Here is a 22060-nt window from a genome sequence, read left to right as displayed (position 1 = left end):
GGCACGAAGTCGTGTGCGTGTGTGCAGGATGCACCAGGGCAAGGAGGAGCAGGTCCCGGGCCGTGCCCCTCTGCCGTGCTTCGCAGCGCTGTCGATGCTTGGCACGGAGGGGAGCGGTGTGCTCCAGCCACCAGCGTCTCCACTCTTGTGTGCTCCAGCGTACAGGGTAGTGAGTGCTCACACTTGCTGCTTCCTCCTGTTGTTGCAAAGGACTGACCCGCTGACTTTCTGCTGAAAACCAGATCTTTCCTTGGTAAGACGCGGCTGTTTCAGAGCAGAGAGTTGCCCTGAGCAGCAGCACCAAGGCCCTGAGGTCAGGAAATGTAAAACACCACATTTGAGTCAACTTTTCATACACGAGAAGGTTGCAGAGTGCAAGCTTGTGGGTTTAACACAAAACCGGCATTGCAGTAGCTCACCTGCTGAGCCAACAGGCTTGGGCTCTGGCTAGCCTGTGTTTAATGTAAAAGCAGAGGGGTTTTAGACTGATGAGGTAAGTGTCCCTGCGGGAACTTGCCTGGCTCTTGGGGCTTACCCTTCCTCCTGCAAAGCCCCATGTGACCAGTGAGTAAGTGCAGTGTTTCCTGTAGAAAGCACAGCCTTGCTCTCTGTTGCCTTGCAAAAATCTAGTAACTCCTTCCTCTAGCACCGAGGCTGTGTCTCCTACAGCACCTGGCCGCCTCCTCAAAGCATCCAGCACGCAGGGACACGGCAGGAGGGGGGAAGCCAACCAGGACTGAGATGTCCCTGCCAGAGGCTGGCTGCTGTCAGGGGGTGGGAAGTGCTTGCTGCAGCAGCTAATGCAATATTCAAGACAGCTGCAGCAATGCCAGCAGGTGCTGCTCGCTCAGAGGTCGGACGGCAGCCTTCTGTCCTTAGGAGTAGGGTATTTCACCAGTTCCTGCACCCAGACTGTCTGGTTCCTAGCTGGGAGAGCTGCCTGCCTCCCTCACAGCAACTCTTGCTGGGAAAATGTGCTTTTGCAAAGCAGAAGGTCAGCGTGACCGGTGTGCTGAATGAAAGCTTCCTGCCAACCGCCAGCGAGAGGAGCAGGAGGGGTTGGGGCATCCGTGAGTGTGCGGCCACTGCTGCCTGCTCAGACCCTCAGCTGAGCCCCAGGGCATGGGCGTCCTCCTCTTATCCAGCCCAGCAGATCCCTGTCTAGAAGAGGGGGAAAAGTGCTGCTTCGCTTTGCTCCAGGGTGCAAGCGAGCAGCCGAGGGCTGGCTGCAAACACAAAATGCAGGCGTTGGGTTCAGCTTTGCTCGTGATTTTATTTCTCTTGTGCCAGGATGGCAGGATACGAAGCTGTTAACACTTGGTTGACTCTGTGCCCCTCGTGGCAGGGCACACAGCGAGCTTAGGTTTCTGCCAGTGAGGGTATGTTGCAGATATCGCAGGCCCTGCAAATGAGAGGTATGTTGGGGATTTGCAGTAAATAGTCTTGACTTTGTGTCTCTCGGTGGGCTCTGCTGGCATGGGGAACGTAGCGCAGAGCCGCCCGCCGGCTCGGCCAGGGTGTCACTTACTCTGCTTCCTCTTTAGAGATTCGTTTCCCAGAGTATAAAACTTCTGCAATCAGAGCCACCATGGGGTCAGTGTTCAGGCTGGCAGCTGCAGTCACGATCCCGTCCCTGAAAGGGAAAGCAGAAGAATGTGGATCTCTTCAGCGTACATAACTCAGCACGGCAGCATCCCTGTGGCACCCTGGCTGGAGGCCAGCTGTATTTTGGAGGGCTCAGGGCAGGGTGGCTGGTACTGCAGGGCTCTCAGGGACTTGTGGCAGATTGCCTGGCACTGCTGGGAGCCGGGCACCGAGCCTGGGAGCAGTGGGGCAGAGGGAGAGATGTGTCCCAGGCTCCCTGCCCAGCTGGTGTCTTCATCGAAGCTCATCCTCTTCCCTGTTCTGCTTTGGTTTGTTCTGAAACCATCTCAGTGCTGGTTCAACGGCCAGCAGCTGCGGGAGGTGATGTGGAGCCTTGGCGGGAGCTCTGCAGGCCATAAGGGAGAGGACCATGCCCCGTTCCCAGGGCACCGCTTTGTCAGGGCACAGACTAGCCACTGATTCACTCACCTGATGTAAAAGATCAGGAACTTCTGCTGCTCCAGGCTGCCCTTCACAACAGTGTCCGTGTATCCCTTCCCACAACCTGCAAGAGAGCATCGCAGCCTGCTCGGGGAGCCCCGGTACACCAGCTGCCACCCATCCCACCTGAGTGCCATCGCAGGTAGGGGCAGAGGGGACAGCAACTGGCTGGGGCAGGGGTCTGGGCTGGGGCTGCGACAGGGCTGCGGAGCAGGCAAGAAGGCCCTGGACAAGCAAAACTGACCCAGAGATGCATCATGACCCTGAGCCTCTCCTCGGCTTGGAGAAGGAAGCTCTTCCTCCTTTGTGGCCTCTAAGCCACTGGAGATCAGCAAAGAACGAGAGCTCTGGGTAACCTGCAGGCCGGGAGCTCAGAAACAGTGGTCACAAACCCGCTGCGGCAGCCCGTCCAAAACTTGAGCTGCTTCAGGTAAACTTTGCAGCTGCTGTGTGTTTACAAGCCCCAGACCCAGCTGGAGGATGAGCGGATGGGCTGGGAAGTGGTTCGGCTGTTCCCATCTCTCTGCCCCCTCCTACCTGCGTAGCGGATGCTTTTCCCAAGCATCGTGGTCCAGAAGAAAGGGACAGTGTGCAACTCCTTCTCTTTCTTCAGCATGTTCAAGGCAGCGACGTGACCTGTGATGAACCAGCAGAGCAAATATTTATGTTTCTTGTAGGTCCTCAAAGAAGTGCCCCTGCCTCTCGTTACCCTTCTGCCCCTTCTGCCCCGTTCCCTCGATACCCATCTCCAAGGGGAGCTGGAGAAAGGTGGTGGTGCTGCCTCACCGTGGGCCTCAGCCACCTGTTGGTGATGGATGCTGGAGTGGTCCCCGTTGAGCAGCGCTACAGGAAAGGAGGCCACGTCCCCCGCAGCGAAGACGTTGGGGATGTTGGTTTGCATGCGCTAATGGGACAAAAAGCAATTAGTGCAATGATGGGACTGGGTGTGGAACGGGGATCCTCCGCTGGCACGTACCAGATCCACCAGGATGGCACCGCTGTCGTCTCTAGCGATGGAGGTGCCCTTCAGAAATGCTGAGTTGGGGAACACCCCTGTGGGGAGAGGAGCGAGGACAACTGCAGCAAAGCTCTGCAAAGGCAGGGAGGAAACTTGGTGCTGCCTCTAGAGCAAGCACATGCCTGTGGTACCTCTTCAGCCTGCTCGGAGCAGAGCAGCTCGCGGCAGTGACAAGTGCTTGGGCTGGTGCTGACCTAATCCGGGGCAATAAAACCAGGCCCAGAGGAAGCGGTGCTCTGTTGTGCCCAGCGACCTACAGCGCTCAGCAAGCATGCCAAAGTCATACTGAGAGTGTAAGTAGCTCCTTCCCTCCTGCTGTTGCTCGTGCGCTGCTGACTTTCTCCACGTGTTTGGGGCCAAAAGGTAGGGTTGGATGATAATGGAGTGGGAAAGAGACTGCAGGAAATGGCGTCCTGGGAATGCACTGGGATGCTCTGGGCTTGCTGGCTGTTCTCCCCATTCCCAAAGCCGCCTCCCTCTCCCAGCTGGGGTCTCTTACCTATTCCCACCACTACCACATCTGCAGGTAGTTTCTCTCCACTGGCAAGAACAGCCTCTGTGACCTAGGAGGGAAGCAAGAATCATTAACAAAGGGTTAAAAGCTGTGTCCTAATTCCTGAAGCCTCCCTGCTGCCTCATTCTTTACTGTCTTTTTTCTTCCCCAGGTTCAGATCACCTTGTCCAGCTAATGTGTGTTGCCAGGAATGTAAGAAAATCACGCTGTTTTCTCTGAGATACGAAGACATATTGGTGCCCTTTGAGCCCAGAGTTGTGCTCAGTGGAAAGAAATGTGAGGGTCTAGACTGGGGAGAGGAAAGCCTAGATGCTAGTTGTAGGCACTGAGTTATACCTCAGTCTGGGTTTTTTTCCCCCTAAATGTAGCAGTTCAGGGATCACAATGGCATGACTGACCTTTCCATCCTTTCCTTTCAGCTCAGAGACTTCTGTTTTCATGTAAAACTTCACCCCTTTATTTTGCAGCATCTGTAAAGGAAGAGGAAGCTGGTTTGAGTATTCACTAGGACATTCCAGGCCGTACTGCTGTAAAAACAGCCGTACCCAGCCAAAACCCAGGCCGGCAGCTTAGCTGCTGCTCCAGGCTGCAGAGAGGTTTCATCTGTGTCCCTGGCTGGCACAGGCTGCCTGGAAGCCTGGCTTTGCTCTGCTGTCCCGGTCAGGACTGATGCGTGAGGTGGGTCTAGGACGAAGCAGGGCTTGGGGATGAAGATGAGCTGGAGAGCGTGCCGTGTGTGTGAGGGAGGTTGGGACCAGCCCTGCGTGCACAGCTCCCTCGGAGAGCCGTGTGTGAGCAAGGTGGCTGGGCACACGGGTATGCCTCAGCGCAGGGGCTGGATTTCCTGGGCTGCTGCGGATCACGGCGCTTGGGCAGCATGTGTCCTCCGTCCTAGAAATTAGCACCAGGTTTTCCTAACCTTCATGGCGACACCTCCAACCTCAGGACCTAACGCATTCTGGAAAGGGAACTCCTTTTTTTCCACCACTGAGATGGCAGCAGCCTTGTCTGACAGGAAGGCAGCTGTCTCCATTCCTGCAAGGGAAAGGCATGCTCAAGGTAAGTCTGCTGCAAGCATGAACCTGCACCCTCCTCCTTGGAAACCTTTTCCCCTTCCAGGTGAGGAGAACAAATCTGATGTAGTGCCAGCGCTTAACTGCTCTTCTATGCATTTCTGGGCTGAGGTATTTACCCCCCTGGTTCTTCATTCTCATGCACTATGGAGGCAGATATTAGGAAATGCAAAGAACGGCTCCTGGCTGTGCACCAAATAGCTCCCTTTCTGTGCCTTACCCCCTCACTTTCCCAATGCTCCTGGGGAGTCCAGCTCCTCTGAAGGCCAGTGACCTTTCCATAAGGCACATTCCCTTCTGTCACTGCCCAGGAACTGTTCATAGCTTTCAAAGTTTCTGGCTATCAGAGGAAAGAGTGGTGCAAAACACATACCCCCACCAGCTACGGGGCTCAGGGAAGGAACCCAGGCAGGCAGTGAATGAACGTCCCTTCCCCAGGGGCCTCTAGTTAATCTGCACATGCACCAGAAGTGGGTTTCAAGGCTATCACGGATGACTTGATATCCACTCCTGCCTAGTACCTATGAATGACGCTCCTATGAGCACCAGATTCTTCCCAGTTGCCAGCTCTAAGATCTTGCTGGAGTCTTCTGGGGTTTGGAGAAGGCACACATTCTGCAGGTCTGCACCTGGGACTTTGAGGGAGCTGGAGCTGAAAGAGAAAGGATCCAGGTATGTCTCATGATTAGAAGTGAAACAGAAAGAATGAGGGGGGGACCACAAACCCATGCAATCTCTTGTCTGTGTCATCCCATCCTGTCCTTTTATCTCATCTCCTACTGCCTCCCTCTCACATGCCCTAGAAGACCTCTAAGCCCTCTCGTCCTGCCTAAAATCTTGTGTGTGGCAAATGCTTTGTGCACTCACTGGCTGCCTGTTGCAATGAGCAGCTGATGGTACTTCTGAGAGGAGCCATCCATGAAGCAGACCTTCTGTTTCTGGAAATCCACAGACACTGCCTGCAGGAGGAAGGAGGCAAAGACCAGGCAGGTACCTCCGGTCCACTGGTGTCCTGCCACATCAACCCGTTCTGCTTGCCTGTGACTGCAGGCATGATTTCTGGACACCCAGGTGAGATGAGGGACGCTGGAGTCCTCTCTCTCACTTCCTACAGGCCCTAGGCTTTAGGAGCGCTAAGTATCGCAGCACCAAATGTGGGTTCCCCTAAGGGGTGTGCAGGCTAGTTTCAAGGCCAGCCTGTTTGCCTGTGACGGGCATATCTGTCCATGGGCAGCACAGATCGGTGTTACCCCCAAGGCATGCACACCATCCCTAGCACTGGCCTTGGAGTGATGTCCCAGAAGATAATGCGCGTATGTAGGCAGAGCTCTAATTTCTATATAAATATAGCACGATGCCTGCAGGTGTGGGCATCCCCTCCCATGGCAGGGACAGGACCACCCATCGAGGACTGAGCTCAGCTGCTCTTGTACCTCTTTCTCTGTCCAGAACTCTATGCCATGAGCAGCAAGGAATTCAGGTTTTCTCAGGTAGATGTCCTCAGCTTTCAAGTTCATTTTCTGGAAACAAAACAGAAATATGAAATAAAGCAATTCTTGCAGCCAGCAATACTCTTGCAGTGTTTACTGGGAAGTAAGTTTGCGTAAGAGGTAAATTTTGCATTAGTAAATCACAGCTCTCCACACTGCCCCATCATCATTTTCTTGTCCCCCTCAGAAAAAAAAAACATCAAGTCAAACTCCAGTGGGAAGAACTCAATGAAAAGGGATAAAACCATTAGCTTGTGGTGGACTCTAATCAAAGACTTTCTGGGAGGAAGAAGCGAGATGTTAGCTGGAAATTATACCCCTTTTCCTCATGGGTGCCTCGGGACTCCTGCTGCCTTGCCAGCATGTCTCGCTTGATTGCTCAGCCTGGTCCTGAGCGTGGACCACATCCCTGGTTCACACTGGGTACCCAGGCACCGTCCTGCCCTTCTCACGTACAAACCTTGCTCAGTTTGGGCTTGTCATACGGAACATGTTTCTCTTTGGTGGCCATGATGATCCTGCCAGTAAAGCCCTCCTGGCGAAGCGTCTCTGCACACACCAGGGCAGCCACACCTACAAGAGATGCTCATCTCAGCCCTCTTACCTGTCACTATGGAGTAGGAGGAAGGTGGCAAGTCCTCCCTGGAGGAGAGAGTGGCAGCTCACAGCATCTGTGGGGAGGGCAGAGTACAGACCACTGCACTGACCTCCCCCTAGCAGCAGCATCGTGTCCTGGTTGAGGCGGCATCGCTTGCTTGTGTCCTTCACCCTCAGGCTGCTTTCAAGATCCTAGAAGAAAGCAAGTGAGAAATGCTGAAATCACACCTAGCCCAAGGCACTGCTTGTGCTCGGTGATAGCAGGTAGGGTCAGTACCTTCTTTTTTGCTGTAACAAACACCTTTCCATCTTCCACTGCTACCTGCGGGCGTGAAAGGAGGGTGCATTTAAATGCTGCATTCATGAGGTGGTGGGAGGAGGGTCTGCTCCAGTGGGCCACCTGTCTCTGATACACCGAGAGTGACTTGTAGGGATCTTGGATGTCAAATGATGCTGAGAGGCTCATGAGCTTTTCTCCTTATCACAAGGGCACTCAGGAAGAGATGTAAACCCTTTTTTCTTTCCAGAAGGTGTGTGCTGGCTGTGATGTGTACCAGGAGGTACAGCATCACCTCTGATTGAAAGGAGCTTTAGGACAGGGAGTTACATGATCCCAAGAAGTTGTCCCATGTGTAGCTCTGTGTGACCTGGACCACGGAGCTGTGGCCAGGGCAGGATCCTTTCAGCTGGTGTCAGGAACATGGAGCTTGTGGGAGCAAGTGGTACAGAGGACATGGCCCAAGCTGGGAGGAGGAAGAGGCAAGAAGTCACCTTAAAGCGGGGAAGGCAGTCCAGAGAAGGGTACTCCTCGATGTCTCCAGTTTTGATGTTAAAGCAGGCACCGTGCCAGGGGCAGCGCAGCCTCTCCCCTTTCAAGACTCCTGCAGTAGAAAAGCCCCCACGACCGAGCGGTGAGAGCTGACCTCCCCGACGTGGCCGCTCCCCCTGCCCAGCGCCAGGGTTACCTTTGCTGAGCGGGGCACCATAGTGGGGGCACTTGCTGCCCAGGGCACTGAACTCCTTCTTGTTCCTCACCAGCAGCACCGGGTAGCCGGCCACCATCACCTCCCACAGCCTGCGGGGGAGGCGGGGAGGTGGGTGCCCCAGGGAGCCGAGGACCGGTGCCTCGCAGGAACATGCTGCTCCCTCGACCACCAACATGGCGGCCGCCAACATGGCGGCCGTTGCCATGGCGCTGTCGCCCCTGCTGCCTGCAGGCCACGTCTCGGCCTCCCCCCGCTGGGTACTCACTCTCCATCCCCGACGTCAGCCTCCTTGCAGACCTCGTCGGTTACAGTGTCATCGCAGTCCATGCTGCGGGCGAGCAGAGGGAGGGGATGGCTGCCATGGATGCTGGAGCCTGTAGGCACTGTCCTTCGCCCCCTCAGCAGACGGTCCTCCCCGCGCGCCCTTGTGCTGCAAAATCCCACCCCAGCGTATACGGCCACCGGCGCCCCGGCTGGCAGCGGGTCAGCACCGTGTGCTCAAGGGGTCCCAACCTCCCGGTACCGCAGGAACAAACCCACAGCTGGCAGAAAACACACATCCCCCCCTTCTAACTTTGTCTCAAAACCCAAAGCCTGTTCCTCTGCTCTTTTTTTCCTCCAGCTTAACCCACTTTTTTGTGTTCAGCCTCTTGTCCCATTAAACTCAACTGCAGCACAGAGTGATCAAGCAAACATGACGAACAACAGTCGTGTTGTAAATCAATACAATTATTTATGGTGAGGCACTGCCACCGTAGCCCACGGCTCCCTCAAATTGGGGGTCTGAAGAACCGCTTCAGCCTCTCCCAAACCTCTCCAACATTTGTGCAGAGTCATTGTTTACACTAATTGCCATGAAAGCAGTAATCCCTGGCCAAAATGCCTCCTGGGCTAGAAAGGAGCCAAAAACCTTGGTCCTTAACACTGTCCCTGACTTAGCAATCAGCTGAGAGGCTGATTAGAAATCTCCCTCTCTGTTTTGGAGAAAAAAAGAGCAAGAAACGGAGCAGAGGAGGGTTGCTCAAGGCAGGTTTCAGTGCAGGGTGGTGACTTGCTCCTGCAAATCCCCACCGTGCCACTGCCCCGCTCCTGGGTCCCTGAGGAGAAGTGTCGGCGGGTACTCACCCGGTCCCGCCGTGGGGGGCTCTGACACCCGTCCCCCGAGTCAGAAAGCTGCCACCACCACCGTCCGCAAGTTCCTCCTCCGCTGAGGTGACACCCTCGCGTCTTATTGCAAGTGCTCTCCCTGCCGCCAGCCCACGGCTGGGTGATGCTCTCCCCGAGTTGCACAACGTCCCCGTCGTCAGGAGATGCATCTCCGGGAAGTGGCCACCTGCCAGCCAGCCTTATCTGATTTCTGCAACTGGCCTGCAACTAATTAAGTGTATTTTGCTCAGGTTTAGAATTGCAAAACAATTGAGGGCACGTAGGAATTACGGCGCAGGTGTGGTGTAAAGACGGGGTGCGTTGCGTGCAACGTGAACAGAGACTTGAGTGGATGCAGTGATACGCTGCTGCGGCTTCCCATTGCCCCTTGTCCTGATGGAAAGCGCTCTGGCTCTGTCCAACATGGTTTTGCAGCACTTTGGAATGATATCACTACTCTTTATGTATTTTTATAACATTTAAAATTATTTAATTTGATCTTTCTGTAAGGCAGAGCCTCTCTCACATTGATCTTAAGGAACACAAAGAGTTCGGCACCTCTGCACGTGCCTTAGGTGCCAGCTCTGCTTCTGGTTCAGTCCGCCAGCGTCCAGGCACGTGGCCCCATGGTCCGTGAAGGATGGCACGGAGCAGCGTGCTGCTTGCTGTACTATTTTTACAACAGAGTGGGAGTTGCAGAAAAACGGGAGTAACGCCTACGCTGTTTGTGTCTACTCCCGTTCTTATCTCTATTTCACAGTCAATATGTTTCACAACCTTAAAATATGCCTCAAACTTTAGTGGGGGGAAAGGTACTAGCAGTGTGCTTCCATCATCTCCCTTGCAGAACCGAGCTTCACAGGGACCAGCTTTCTGCCACGCAGCACGTTCCCAAATCCAGCATGGGGCGGGGGATAAAAATGCTTCGGTGGGCACGGCCGGGAGAAGAGGGCGCACACAGGGATGTTTGGTAAGCACAAGCTGGCTTATTTGCGAAGCAGCTCGCTCCGTCAGACCCACCAAGCCAAGAGCACAGCTTCGTTCAGTGCCGGCTGCTGGGGCGCTGCTGTGTAAGGGGTGATCTTAGCCCCCGGGTGCTGCACGCCCATGATGGGTGCAGGTGCCAGGTATTTTCTCACAGCGCCAACGAGCGGCTTTCGGGCTCTGCCTTGCTGGCCAGGAGCCTGAATGTGAAGCAATCTGGCTGTTGAACATCCCCGTCTAAACTCTCTGTAATTGTTCCCCAGAAGCGCGTTCCCATGTGGAGAAGCAGCAGCCCTCGTGGATGCATTCTCTGACTCAGCAGAAGTCGCTGGAAAACATTGTTTGCTCACAGATAAAAGCTGCAGCGCACCAGCAGAGTGGCAGGTACAAAGGCATGCCGCTGTGGGAGGCTTTGGGGTGAGCCAGATGGAGCTCGGTCCTGCGCGTTGGCGTTCGCACTATGGGGCTGAGCAGCTAATTCGGCTGCTGGGTGTAGCCAAATACCCCGGGAAGGGCTTTTGTAAAATGCAAAGAGATAAAGGCAAACCAAAATGCCCATCTCTGATGGGGACAAAGATGATGGCAAAGGATAGAGAGTTGAAAAGGGCATCGGATGTAAGAGGGAAGGTTTGGGTTAGCTGCAGGGGTGCTGCGTTACTATGCCTCTGAGAGCCAGCACCTAGGAACACACAGTATGCCCCCGTGGGGCATGGACCCCATTCAGGCAATGGGATGGTATCGGAGGCAGATTTTTGGGAAGATGCTCTGTGAACACCTTTGTTAGGTAACCCAGAGGTGGATACTCAGAGCGGTTAAGACCTTTGTTTGTAACACACAGCAGGATAACCGTAGGAAGGAAGAGAGCCAAAGGAAGCAGTGCCTTCAAAGGCGAGCAGAGCCCAGGTAGGCATCAGAAATCTCTGGCCGACCTGCTGCCGTGTTGGTGTTGACTCACACAAACCGCTGAGCTGCCCTCCTATTTTATTAGATAGCTTTGCTTTCGCTGTGTCTCTTTTGCTTTCGCTGTGTCTCTCCAGTAAGGTCAGCACTCCAGAAAATTCAAGTTTGGAGGTGAAGATTTAATGGGGGTAGCTCTCCTCCTCTCAAGTCCCTACTCCCATCAGCTGGTGTAGCACATTTTGTCATGCCATAGCGCAGCCGTGGCTGTGTGGAGGTATCCTCATCCCACCTTTGCTTCCCCCAGCCTGCTCAGGTCAGGGTCCTTCCCTGCCCTCGCAGACTTACTGATTTTAACCGAGCATTACCCACAGAGTCAAACGTTACTGAAGACTGTTCAGGCGCAGGAAGAGGAAGTGAAGTGAAAACTGCAGCAGAGCTAAAATGATTAATGGGACACCGCTCTCAGAACAGCTTGGTTTGTGATATTAATACTGACAGAATTCAGGAGGGAACCTAACCTGTTCCAGGCTGTGAAACTGGCAGCAGCAGCAGACGTAGTTAGGAAGCTCCCGCGCTTTTATTTGTCATGCAGGAGGAATCGAGTGGGCTCAGCAACGTGTGATGCTGCACAGAGCGGGTGTAGGGGCTGAGGCGTGCTTCCACCTCGCAGGGCTCACGCTGCACCTGTCTGGATTGCAAAAAAAAGCATGCGGTCGTAAATACGTCATAATGTAACCAGAAAGCACATAGATGTCCATCAAAAATCACTTAAGCTTGAGAATGGTGAACCAAACGGGAAAAAGATGTTTATCCCCCAAGGGAAGAAGACATGGAAAAGGAAATACTTAGCAGGAATGAATTTGCTTACAGAGTGAGAATAATTATATGTGCTGTTTCATATTTTCTTCCTAAGCATTCATGCCTGGCGATGGTGAGACATGGGATACAGGCTGGGCAGACATGTGGCCCTACATTTCACTGTTCACCACAGGAACCTGAAACCTCACTAACAGCAGCAGATAAACAATTCAGAAAGTAGACAAATCTGGGGCATGTCAGCTACGGAAAGCAGAGGAGGAATAGAAGGAGCTGCCCATGCTGCTGTGCTTGAAGGGGTTTTGCCGGTCAATGAGTCTGGCAATGGAATTTTTTTTTTATCCCACAGCGCACCTGTGCAACTGGAGTGAAAAGGAGAGAGCACATCCTTTGCACAACCAGCTCGTGGCAGCTGGTCCAGCCCAAGCCCTTGAGCAACAGCTGAGCCTGCAGCATCCTTAGGGGTGCTGTGCTGTTGTCACAGATTCCTCCTACAGGTCCCTTGTGCCAAATCCTGAGAAAAAAAGACATCCAACCCTGGGAAAACAGAAGGCGGCCAAAAGCAAGAGCATCCAGAGCAACCTGCCAGGGGGTTGTTTATCGCATGGGCAAAGCAGGCTCTGGCTCTCGGGTGAGGGGGCATTCCTGCACGCCCGGCTGCAGAAGGCAGCATGCTGTGCCCGGCCAGCCGGCAGCTGGCACCAGTGTCACCCAGTGCTCTGAAGCTCCCAGGAGACACTGTGTTGTTCAGGGAATGATCTCAGGAAGGATGACCAACCTGGGCAGCAGAACACCTGCAGGGTGGAGGGAAGGGAAGAGTCTTCCCCTCGTGAGGTCAAGCCCAGGCTTGATGGAGCAGGGTGAATGGACGGGCTGCGGTGCAAAGCCAGATGATTTCCTCTGCTGGACAGGGCCAAATCCTGAGGTCAGTGGTTAAGCGACGCACACTTTGGCGTTTCATGCATTCAGTCCTGGAGCTCTGTGTGTGAAATGGAGCTAAGGGACGGGGAAAAAGGTAGTAAAAATTCTCTGTGGTGCCAGTGCCAGCAGAAACCCTTCTGCTCACCACGCTCAGAGACTGGCGTGCCTTTCTCCTGTGGCTGTGGCGAGTACCTCCCCAGTTCCACCTGGAGAACATCCAGCTTCCGCATCAGGAAGGTGTTTCTGGCTGGAAGGGATACACGCTCGAGTTGGCATTGATTTCAGGTCTCTTCGTGGCTACCCCTGCAGTACCTGGGCACGCTTTGCCATACACGGCATGCATTTTGCACAGTAGAGCCTTTCATAAGTGTGGAGTTACAGACTTTCTGAATGAACAAGTGTATATATAGAGTAAAGCTTTCCTATATGGTCTGACTTCCTACAGCCTAGCAGATAGAGTAGTGCCACACTTCAGGTAGGGATGAAGACAGCGGCTAATTAAAGTTCAGAAGCCGAGCCATTTGGTTTGTTTTGAGATCTTGTACTCCTCAAATTATTGTAGATGTGAGCCAGGTCTGGCTTTAGATGAGCAGATGGGCTTAATGCCTCCCTGGCTGGAGAGAGGCAGGTTAAGGGGACAAGGCTTTCCGAAAACAGGACTTTGCTGTGGCAGGGGCTCTCACATCCGTGGCTATGGGGAGCCCCGGGAGGTGTCTGAGAGCAGAGCAGGCTCCTTCGCATGTAAGGGATGGCAGAGCTGCGAAAGCACACCCGTCCAGAATAGCGGGGAGCATCTGGGGGAGGACACAGTTCATCTGGCAGAATTCGTTTTGGGGGATTATCAATAAACTGCCAGCCCTTTAGTGCAGAAAACGAGTTATCTCTTCCAGATGTGCTGAGGGGAAACTCCAACCTGTGAGAGGAAGAAAAAAGCCACTGTCCAGCTATTGAAAAAAAAGCTTCACCTCAATTTAAACCCCGGCTGCTGCTGTTAAGCCCCTGCTATGGGATTAGCTGTGGTCCCCAGAGCGTTCTGGGGTGGACCTAGGCATGTCCTTGGTGGTATCTGGAAGGAGTCCCCTGCCCTCCTGGGGTCACCAGGCCGAGCTGCCCCCTTGCAGAAAATGAGGCCGTTGGGGACCGTTGGAAAACTCGAAATTTGGGTGAAAAAGGCAATATCTCCAAATAAGGTGGGAATGAAGAGTCCCGTCGGCCCGGGCTGCTCTGCCCGGCTCTCCAGCGAGCGTGCAGGGACCTCTTGTGGCAGCTCTGCCCGAGAGCTCCTGTCCCCGCTCTTCTGTGCGGCTTCTTCTGGGACAAGCCTGGCCTCCGAGCCCAGCCTGTGCTATGTGGCTGACTATCTGACCTGATCTGGTGTCAAGGGACCCGCTTGTAACGGGGCTTGGAAGTCTCCATCTCCGAACCTGTGCCCGGTTAACGGCGTTGCCGCAGAGGAAGGGAGAAAAGGCTGGAAACAGGGCTGGTGAGAAACCGCTGCCCAACGGCAAGTCCTGGCAAAAGTACATAAAAACTGGGCTAAAATTACCTAAAAAGTAGTATTTATGCAGCTGGTGCTGTAGCAGTGGGATCAAAGCCCCTGAACAAGAGGCTCAATTAATCGTGGCTTAAATTCCTCCCATGCAGAAGTGGTAGGTAAAAGCTCTCCAGCATCCAGAAGCATTTTAACTATTCCTGTCCGCGACCCGAGCCTGGCCAAACGTTCGTGTTTAGCTGAGTAACACGGTGGGTGGGGGACCCCCTGGGACAAACGGGGCCGGGCCCGCAGGCGTTCCACGGTCCGGGACTTCTCCCGCAGGCGGGCGAGGGCAGGGTTGTCACCGCGGCAAGGGTTAGTCGAGATTTCTGAGGCTAAACCACTGTAGACGACTTCTCAATAGGGATCTTCTCTCTGCAATTTTATACTGCAATTAATTGTTAAATTATTTTCCTCCTCAGTGCCCTGAGCAGCCTGGCATGTCTCCAAGGCGTCTCCCTTTCCTTGTCATATCTTATGCTAAGCAGAAATGTCTTTGTATTTGGCCTTCTCAGTAACAGATTAGCCGATGTGATCCTTCAAGTCTTAATACGTAAGATTACGTATAATCCCTCAAGCAGTCAGGCCTGTGGATCACCTCAGGCAGCACCTCCCTGCCACTAAACCACTATGAAATTACATCGCCATGTCCAGCTTTTAAGCAAATTTCTGCAGGCTGAAGAGACTTTTCTATCGGTTGGGAGTGTCTCGCCCCTCTCCTTCTGATCTGATTTAATCGCTGCCCTCCTCAGTGTCCTCTCCATGAGCGTATTCCTTGTTGATGTTTCGGTGTCCGTCACCCCAACCAGGGCAGCGGCTGAGAGCTCGGGCTTCACACGCTCCTGCTTCGGCAAAGAGAAAGTAGAAGATTTAGTCCAGAGTGAAAACCTCACGGGAGAGGCAGGGTCTGATGTCAATCGGTGCGTGCACGGTGATTCATCCCGGCTGCAGAAGAGAAGCAAAATCTGTGCGGCGGCCGCGCTTCTGGTGGAGACTTCGAAAAGCAAGACGGGAACGATCAAATTACGGGCAGCTGGAAAAGCAGCGTAGTTGTGGGCTGGAACTAAAAGTAGTTGTGGGCTGGAACTAGAGAAATGGTGGGTACGGGATCCTGGATTCCCACAAAGCCCGGACAGCAGAGCTGGGCTATCCCAGACCCCGGGGAACTCCTCTGGGGACGGGACGGGGGATGGCGGGCAGGGGAGCTGCGGGCAGAGCGGGTTGTTTGGCGGGGCAGTGGGACCCTCCTGCTCGCCTGCGGTGCGCTGGGACCCGGCGGAGCGTGTGCCCGGGAGGGACGGCTCTCCAGCACGGCGCGACCGTGCGGCAGCTTCCCTGCTCCCAGGTGGGGCGAAGGCCCGCCGGCCGCAGCACTTCACGGTGAGCTCTTCAGCCAGCCGGTGCCACCGGGGCGGACGAGGAGCCGCAGGGGGACGGGGAGGCGTCCCCAGCCCGGCGGCGGGACACCCGCGCCACGCTTGCAGCCGGCTTTTGGGCCGGCCGTCGGTTGTGCCGCGCTCCCGGGAAGGCGGGCGCGCACCCCGGGGTGCCCGTTGCCGTTCCCCCCTCCCCTGGGTGCCGGGCTCGGGGGGAAGCCCTGCCCAGCGTGTCTGCCGCCCGGCGGGGGTGGGGCGACCCCCGCAGCCCACCCGGCCCTTCCCTGCGGGGCCGGTGCTCGCTGGCTCCCCGCCCCGGGGCCGCGCATCCCGGCCGGGGCGGTGCCGGTGCCCGGGGCGGTGCCGGTGCCCGGGGTGGAGCCGGGCGGTGCCGGTGCCCGGGCGGTGGCGGTGTCCGGGGCGGTCCCGGGGCGGTGGCCCCGGCGCTGGGCGAGGCGGAGCCGTCGGGCGGCGCGGCCGGCGCCCATGGGAGCCCGGGGGAAGGCGCGGGCCGGTGGATGCCCATGGCTTTCAGCCCGGGGCTGCTGCTGGTGGCCGGTTCCTTCGCCGCCTTCCGCCTGCTGAACCGGGGGCTGGAGCGGCTGGTGCCGCCGCCGCCCTCGGCCCGGCGCAACCGCTGGAAGTGGCGCAACATCTGGACGTCGCTGGCTCACAGCGTGCTCAGCGGCGGCGGGGCGCTGGCTGGGTGAGCGGCCCGGGCCCCCCGCGGCCCCGGGGGGCACCTGGGGCCGGGGGGGACCGGGGATGCTCCAGGGGAGCGGGGGCGTCGAGGGACCCCGACGGGAACCTGCGGCGAAGGGGGCACCGAGGGAGACTGAGCCACCGGCGGGGGGTGGGGGGGAGGTGTTGGGGGCCCCTGAGGAGCATCGGGGAGGGTGTGGACCTGGAAACTGGGGGGCACTGAGAGATGGAGGAGGGATTAAGGAGCACGGGGGACCGAGGGACAGAGAGGCACTGAGGCGGCAGGGGACGGGGAGACTCCGGGGGAAACAGGAGGACAAGGGTGGTCGTGGGGGGGGCAGGGGACAGGAGGGGTCCTGGGGTGTCAGCAGCACCAGGGGAGCACCAGGGACACTGGAAGGGAATTGGGGGACCGAAGGTGCTGCCCAGCACTCACAGACCCTCTCCCCGCAGGTTCTGCTTCCACCCTGGGCTGGCCGAGGACCTGGTGGGCACGCATCCGCCCGGGGCACACAGCCTGGTCGCCGTGTCCGTAGGTGAGGGTGAGGGAGCGAGCTGCTCTCTGTTCTGCCCCCCAGCGAGGTCTCCAGGGGCTCATTGGTGCCTGACACCAGGCCCTCAAGCCACATCGTGGGCAGCGATGTCTCAGGCGCCCCAGACAATCACCCTATTCTTGGCAAAGGACAGTGGCTCCTTTCTGTCCCATGGCACCCGCGGCCAGGAGGTCCTGGGCACCAGGCTCCCCGCCACCATCCTCATGGGGCAGCCAGGGCTTGAAGCATCCCAAAAGTGCCCATGATAGGGGATTGATGCAGATCTCCCTAAAGCCTCCAGCTAAACCTGCCACTGTGGAGGCCAGGAGCTTTGAGTCTTCCAGCTGTGCGAAGCCTTTCCTCCTCCCTCCCCCTGTCACCTTCTTGCAGATCTGTCACCTGCCCTGTGGTCAGCGCTAACAGGCTTCCCAGCATGGGTACAGCTCAGCAAGGAAGTTTGAGTACCTAAAATACCAATGTGGCGTTGTTTTGGTAGCAGTGAATCCTGCAGCTGTTAAGGGCTCCAGGCTGGAAGGATGTGGGGTGGGATCTGATCCCAGAACAGTAACAAGGGTGAGGGTCCACATGCTGCCTTCGCTCTCACCCTTCTCTAGGAGCACATCCAAGCAGTTAGTTAGCACCTCTCCCCATGAGCACGTCCCACAGAGCGACTGCAGGAGGGACCCAAAACACAGCAACTCCCTTCTGCTGTGTGTGATCCTGCTCTGTGTGTGATTCACCACCCACCCAGGGCATGGGCTGAGCTGTGGCCACTACTTGCCCAGAGGGGCTGCTCAGCCCAGTTAGGCGCAGAGCCTGCGCTCGGGGTGCGGCCCTTCGTGGCCCCACATTGCTCATGGCCTCTCTGTCCCCAGGTTATTTTCTTGAAGACTTTGTGGACATGTTGTGCAATCAGAAACTTCACCAGTCCTGGGAGCTGCTCTTCCATCACTCTGTGGTGAGTCTACCAGCAGCTCTTCAAGGGACAGACCCCAGCCCTTGTGCCACCAGGGAGGCTGGGGCTAGGGGACCTGCTGCTGCTAGTGCGGGTGTTTGCTACCTGCTACAAAATCTGACTTTTCTGCCTGGAGAGAGGAGCCTGGCAGCCCAGACAGCAGGGCTCAGAGCTTTGCTTGGTCCTGTGGGACTCATGTACTCTTCCAGGACTTGCAGAAAGGCACCCAAAGATGGGGTAGGAAAAAAACCCAAGTATGCACAGAGTAGGGGGGGCAGAGAGCTGGGCCAGGGGGCTGATCCGTAGCAGTGGCGTGGGCAGGCAGTGAATGACCCAGGTGCCCCCGCTGGCGCAGGCGAGCAGCTCAGCTCCTGCCAGCTCTCGCCCACTTGAGCAGCTGCCAGGAAGGGCCGCACATCGCCTCCTTCCACCTCCTGCTCCCCGGGGTGCTTTCCTCTCATTCGGGTCAGAGTCATGGCCACAAGGCTGGGGTGGCCAGAGCAGCCGTGGTGCAGGATCCCCACAGAAGTGCCCAGTGTGCGTTTCTCCTTGATCGCCTCCGATGTCCAGATGCTGGAGTGTTGTGGATGCTGCAGGGAGGGCTTGGCACAGCCCGGAGCTGGGCAGCAGAGATGCTGTGGGGTGCAAGGGAGGCACAGGGGTCTGCTGGGCCTGGGAATGGGGGACAGGGACAGCGCTGGGACCTACCTGGGATGAGGCAGGGGAGGTGATGGTCAGACCTGCTGCCTTGCAGAGCCCAGGGAGCCCTGTGGCTCTGCTGGCCACTGCTCCCGAGTCAAAAGTTCATCTCCACCATAGAGCTAATTCAGGCCAAGACAGCGACTTAACGAGCATAGAAGATAATCTTATTAAAGAGCCAATACAGAGAACAGCATTAATGGTATAAACTGAAGAAAGGACTGAGAGTGCTAAAGCGCAGGCAGGCAGAGCCTGTCCCCACTGCCCAGCGGAGAGGGTGCGGGGCAGGAATCACGGCCACTCTGTCCCATCCAGTAGCCCCAGGGTGCTTCAGGCCAGGCTCGGGGCATCCCACCGGGCTCTCTCATGCACCAAAGCCACTTAATCCCTGCAGTGTGCCTCTCCTGGGGAAAATCCCTGAGCCAGCAGCAACCATAGCCCTGGGCTACACGTGTCCCTTCCTGCCCTTTTCAGCTGTTCACTGCGTGTGGAAAAACCTGCTGGGCCACAACCAACTGCATTCCCCAGGGCATCAAAGCAGGGTTAAGTCTGGCTGCTCTGTCTCCTCTGCCAACCTGGAGTTTACAGAATTGTTTCCCTCTCCTCCCACTGAAACAAAACAAAACAAACCTGCTCAGGTTTCATGCAACGGTGGGGAGGTTTTATCTCATGCCCACAGCTCTAGCGGTGGCTGGAGGCTGCAATGCTGCAGAGATACATGTGAAGTGATGACCAGCGGTTTGGCACTGGCGTGATAACCGTTTCCACCTCTGCTCCATGCTGCCCCCAATAATAGAGGGCCCCAGCTTGTAGCAGCTGAGGGCAAACAGCTCCCACGCTCAGCCCCTCTTCTTTCTCCTTCCCAGGTGATTGTCTGCTTTGGTATTGCAGTGCTGCTCCATCAGTACATCGGGTTTGCCCTCGTGGCTTTACTGGTGGAGATTAACTCCATCTTCCTCCACCTGCGTCAGATCCTGCTCATGGCCAACCTGGTGCACACCACTTGCTATCGTCTCAACAGCATCATCAACCTGGGCACCTACGTGGTGTTTCGCATCACCACACTGGCCTGGATGACTCGCTGGCTCTTCCTCAATCGGGAGAATGTGCCCCCAGCGACGTACGCCGTGGGCACGGTGGGCATGGCAGTCATGACGCCCATGAACATCATCCTCTTCTACCGCTTGCTGCGTAGTGACTTCTTCAAGCCCAGCCGGGCTGTGCAGAAGGAGAAGGAGCAATAGCCTCCTTCCCCGCAGGGTCAGGGGATGAGCAGCCCAAGCCTATGGAGGACAGCAAAGCGCAGTGCAGAGTGAGTGTGGCTGTGTCAGTACCTTGCTTGGAGGGTCTACACTAACAGAACAGCTGGGCTATTGTTGTGGCTGCAGATCCTGGGCGCTGCACAGCAGAGAAGCTGCTCATGGACCAGGCACTGGGGCTCTGCTCCTGCCGTGCCTTTGGATGACGTGGTCGGATGACCAGGAGCTGCTCAGAGAAGCTTTGACAGCTCTCACAGCATCCCGAGCCACCACTGAGATGCGAAGGGAGGAGAAGAGCAGTTTCCCCACTGTTCTTCCAGACAGCCAAACACCTCAGTGTGTTTCCAACCCCTTTGGTGCTGCAGCCTGCAACGTCCCATCAGCTGGGGGATGCTGTGCTCAGCCATGCGTTCTCCGTGGCACTTCCCATGGGAGCACCACCAGACAAGAGAGGCTCAAAGGCTTCACCCTCGAGGCCAGGGCCAGTAGAAGCCAAATCCTGCACTCCTGAGTCCTCCCTGAGGAGATTGTCCCAGGTGGGTGATGGAGGGAGAGGCTGAGACCTGTCTGGGTGGGATGCTGCCTGCTGTGGGGTCCAGGTCAGGGGCAGAGCACCAGGCAGTGGGTTCTGCGGCGCTGTGCTCAGGGACAGGCGCCCAAATTCTCCTGACAGCTGGAGCTTTTCCTGTGTTGTTTCATTCCCGGATATGTTAAGTGCCCATAAATGAGTGTGGGAGAGTGTGAGTCTCTGGCCAGGATGATGCTAGGTGATGATCACTTCCCACAGATGTGGAGTTTTCAGGCATAGGCATCTATTAGGGTTTAGGCATATATTAGGAATGAAAAGTTCTGCTGCAGAGCCCAGTGTAACGCTCTTACCCAGCAGCAAGGGCTTTTACTAACATGAGCTTTTAATAAATGGCTGCAAAAGAAACGGCTTGAGGGGAAGGGGCTTAGAGGTAAAAGGGACTGAGCAGCCCACCCTGCTCCAGGGGTGTCCCTGCTCAGTACCCTGCACAGAAGCACTGTGCTCAGTGCTTCTTACCCTATGTCTCCCCGCCACAGAGTAAAAATACACTGTATACTGGCACAGCCTACCTCTCTTGGGGTGTCCCCCCGCCTCCTTTCTACGGGGGCTGACACCCTCCTGCCCTCCTGGGCAAGGGGAGGCTGTGCTTCCCTGGGGCTGCAACTGGGAGGCTAAATGGCAGCAGGACCAGTGCCAGCTCCCGCCAAAGCTCTGCCTTTAGCCCTGCTGCACCGAGCTGCTTGTGACTTGCAGGGTTAGGAAAGTGCTGGCTGCGAAATAGGGCGGGTGGCAGCCTGAGCACCCACCACGTGGCTTTGCTGCTCTCATTCCCGATGCTGGAGGCCAGCTTGCAGCAAAGCTAGGATCCTTGTGGTTTGCTCTGCCTGTCCCTGGAGGCTTCCTATGATAAGGAATCAGAATATTTTAAATTTTTTTTACTCCACATTTCCTTTTCCCCACTGATTCCCACACACTGAACTGTTCCCCAGTAGCTCAGCACCCTGTATAAAAGCAAGGTCATTCCACTCAGCGTTACGTGTACTGGTTTTGAGAAATCCACTGGATCTGACATGCTTTCTGTGTGGCAAATAACCTTTAACTCAAAATCCCTCCGTTGGTTTGAAAAGCTGGGGGACAGGCTGAAACAATGAGCTGCTCAGAGTGGGCGACACTTGTTTTGAGGCGATAAATAAGGGGACACATTTCTTCCTGGGCAGGGAAAGACAGGCAATGCGTGTGGGCAGCAGGAGGCCAAAGCCGCTTACATTTCTATTTGTGGAGAGCGCAGGGAAGCTTGCAGGTGCTGGAGACACCTACTCCATGTTTGGGTTTGTCACCTCGAGCAGTGGTTACGTGCCCGTGTGCCGCTCACGGCTCTGAGCTGGAGCAGAGCTGGCGGCTGGGGCTTTTTCTTTGCTTTGACCCATTTGCACCCAGCTTTTGAGGAGCTGCTCCACCGATCCCTGTCCTTAGCACAGCCTCTGCACCCACTCAGCAGCGCTGACTCTTGTCCTCCAGCCTCTGCCCACACCAGGGATGTTTCTCAAGCCTTGGATTGTGTTATTGCATTCCTGCCATCACGTGGAGGCCGGGTACCCCGGGTTTGTGGGGTTGAGGCCACGGAAGCCTGTTTTGGGAGCCTCTAATCAGACGTGACTTTCCCGCAGTGCTACGGCGGGATAAGCTTTGCAGCTCGCTGCTGCTGGGCGCGGGGGTACCCTGTGCTTGTCCATCCTGATGACAGATGCCACAGCCTTGGCTTGAAGGGCTCTGGGAATGGACCTGCCCTTCTAACCCCCCGTACGGGGGTTCACGGGGCTGGAGGGAGCATCTTTGTCAGGGAATTAGTCCCTATGCCCCAGCCACCCCCTTCAGCCCCATCCCAAGAGCCAACACCCCCTCCGGCAAGCCCCTCTCCCCATGGGGACCCCCCAGGGACCCCC

General features: G+C 56.3%; 2 protein-coding genes across 2 annotated transcripts; one reads left to right on the top strand and one right to left on the bottom strand.

The window, feature by feature from the left end:
- Positions 1 to 1262: 1262 nt before the first annotated feature.
- On the bottom strand, positions 1263 to 10198 carry LOC104052029 (apoptosis-inducing factor 3-like). The gene is made up of 19 exons (XM_064467796.1): positions 8889 to 10198; positions 8029 to 8091; positions 7743 to 7852; positions 7549 to 7658; positions 7055 to 7099; positions 6888 to 6969; positions 6641 to 6753; positions 6124 to 6210; positions 5558 to 5649; positions 5212 to 5342; positions 4537 to 4652; positions 4016 to 4087; positions 3603 to 3666; positions 3062 to 3138; positions 2872 to 2989; positions 2623 to 2721; positions 2074 to 2149; positions 1529 to 1633; positions 1263 to 1402 (listed from the first exon to the last, which is right to left on the bottom strand). Exons 1-19 carry the CDS (start codon positions 9077 to 9079, stop codon positions 1360 to 1362), a joined length of 1794 nt encoding a protein of 597 aa, XP_064323866.1. The 5' UTR covers positions 9080 to 10198; the 3' UTR covers positions 1263 to 1359.
- On the top strand, positions 10186 to 21217 carry TLCD2 (TLC domain containing 2). Its single transcript, XM_064467797.1, is given in 6 exon segments — positions 10186 to 10277; positions 11959 to 15444; positions 15447 to 16146; positions 16596 to 16678; positions 17551 to 17633; positions 19196 to 21217. Coding segments are annotated over 5 exon segments (1530 nt in total). The 5' UTR covers positions 10186 to 10277; positions 11959 to 15158; the 3' UTR covers positions 19574 to 21217.
- The last annotated feature ends 843 nt before the right edge of the window (positions 21218 to 22060 follow it).

The sequence above is a fragment of the Phalacrocorax carbo genome, chromosome 17 (genome assembly GCF_963921805.1).
Source record: "Phalacrocorax carbo chromosome 17, bPhaCar2.1, whole genome shotgun sequence".
NCBI lineage: Eukaryota > Metazoa > Chordata > Aves > Suliformes > Phalacrocoracidae > Phalacrocorax > Phalacrocorax carbo.
This window is presented reverse-complemented; position numbering and strand designations above follow the sequence as displayed.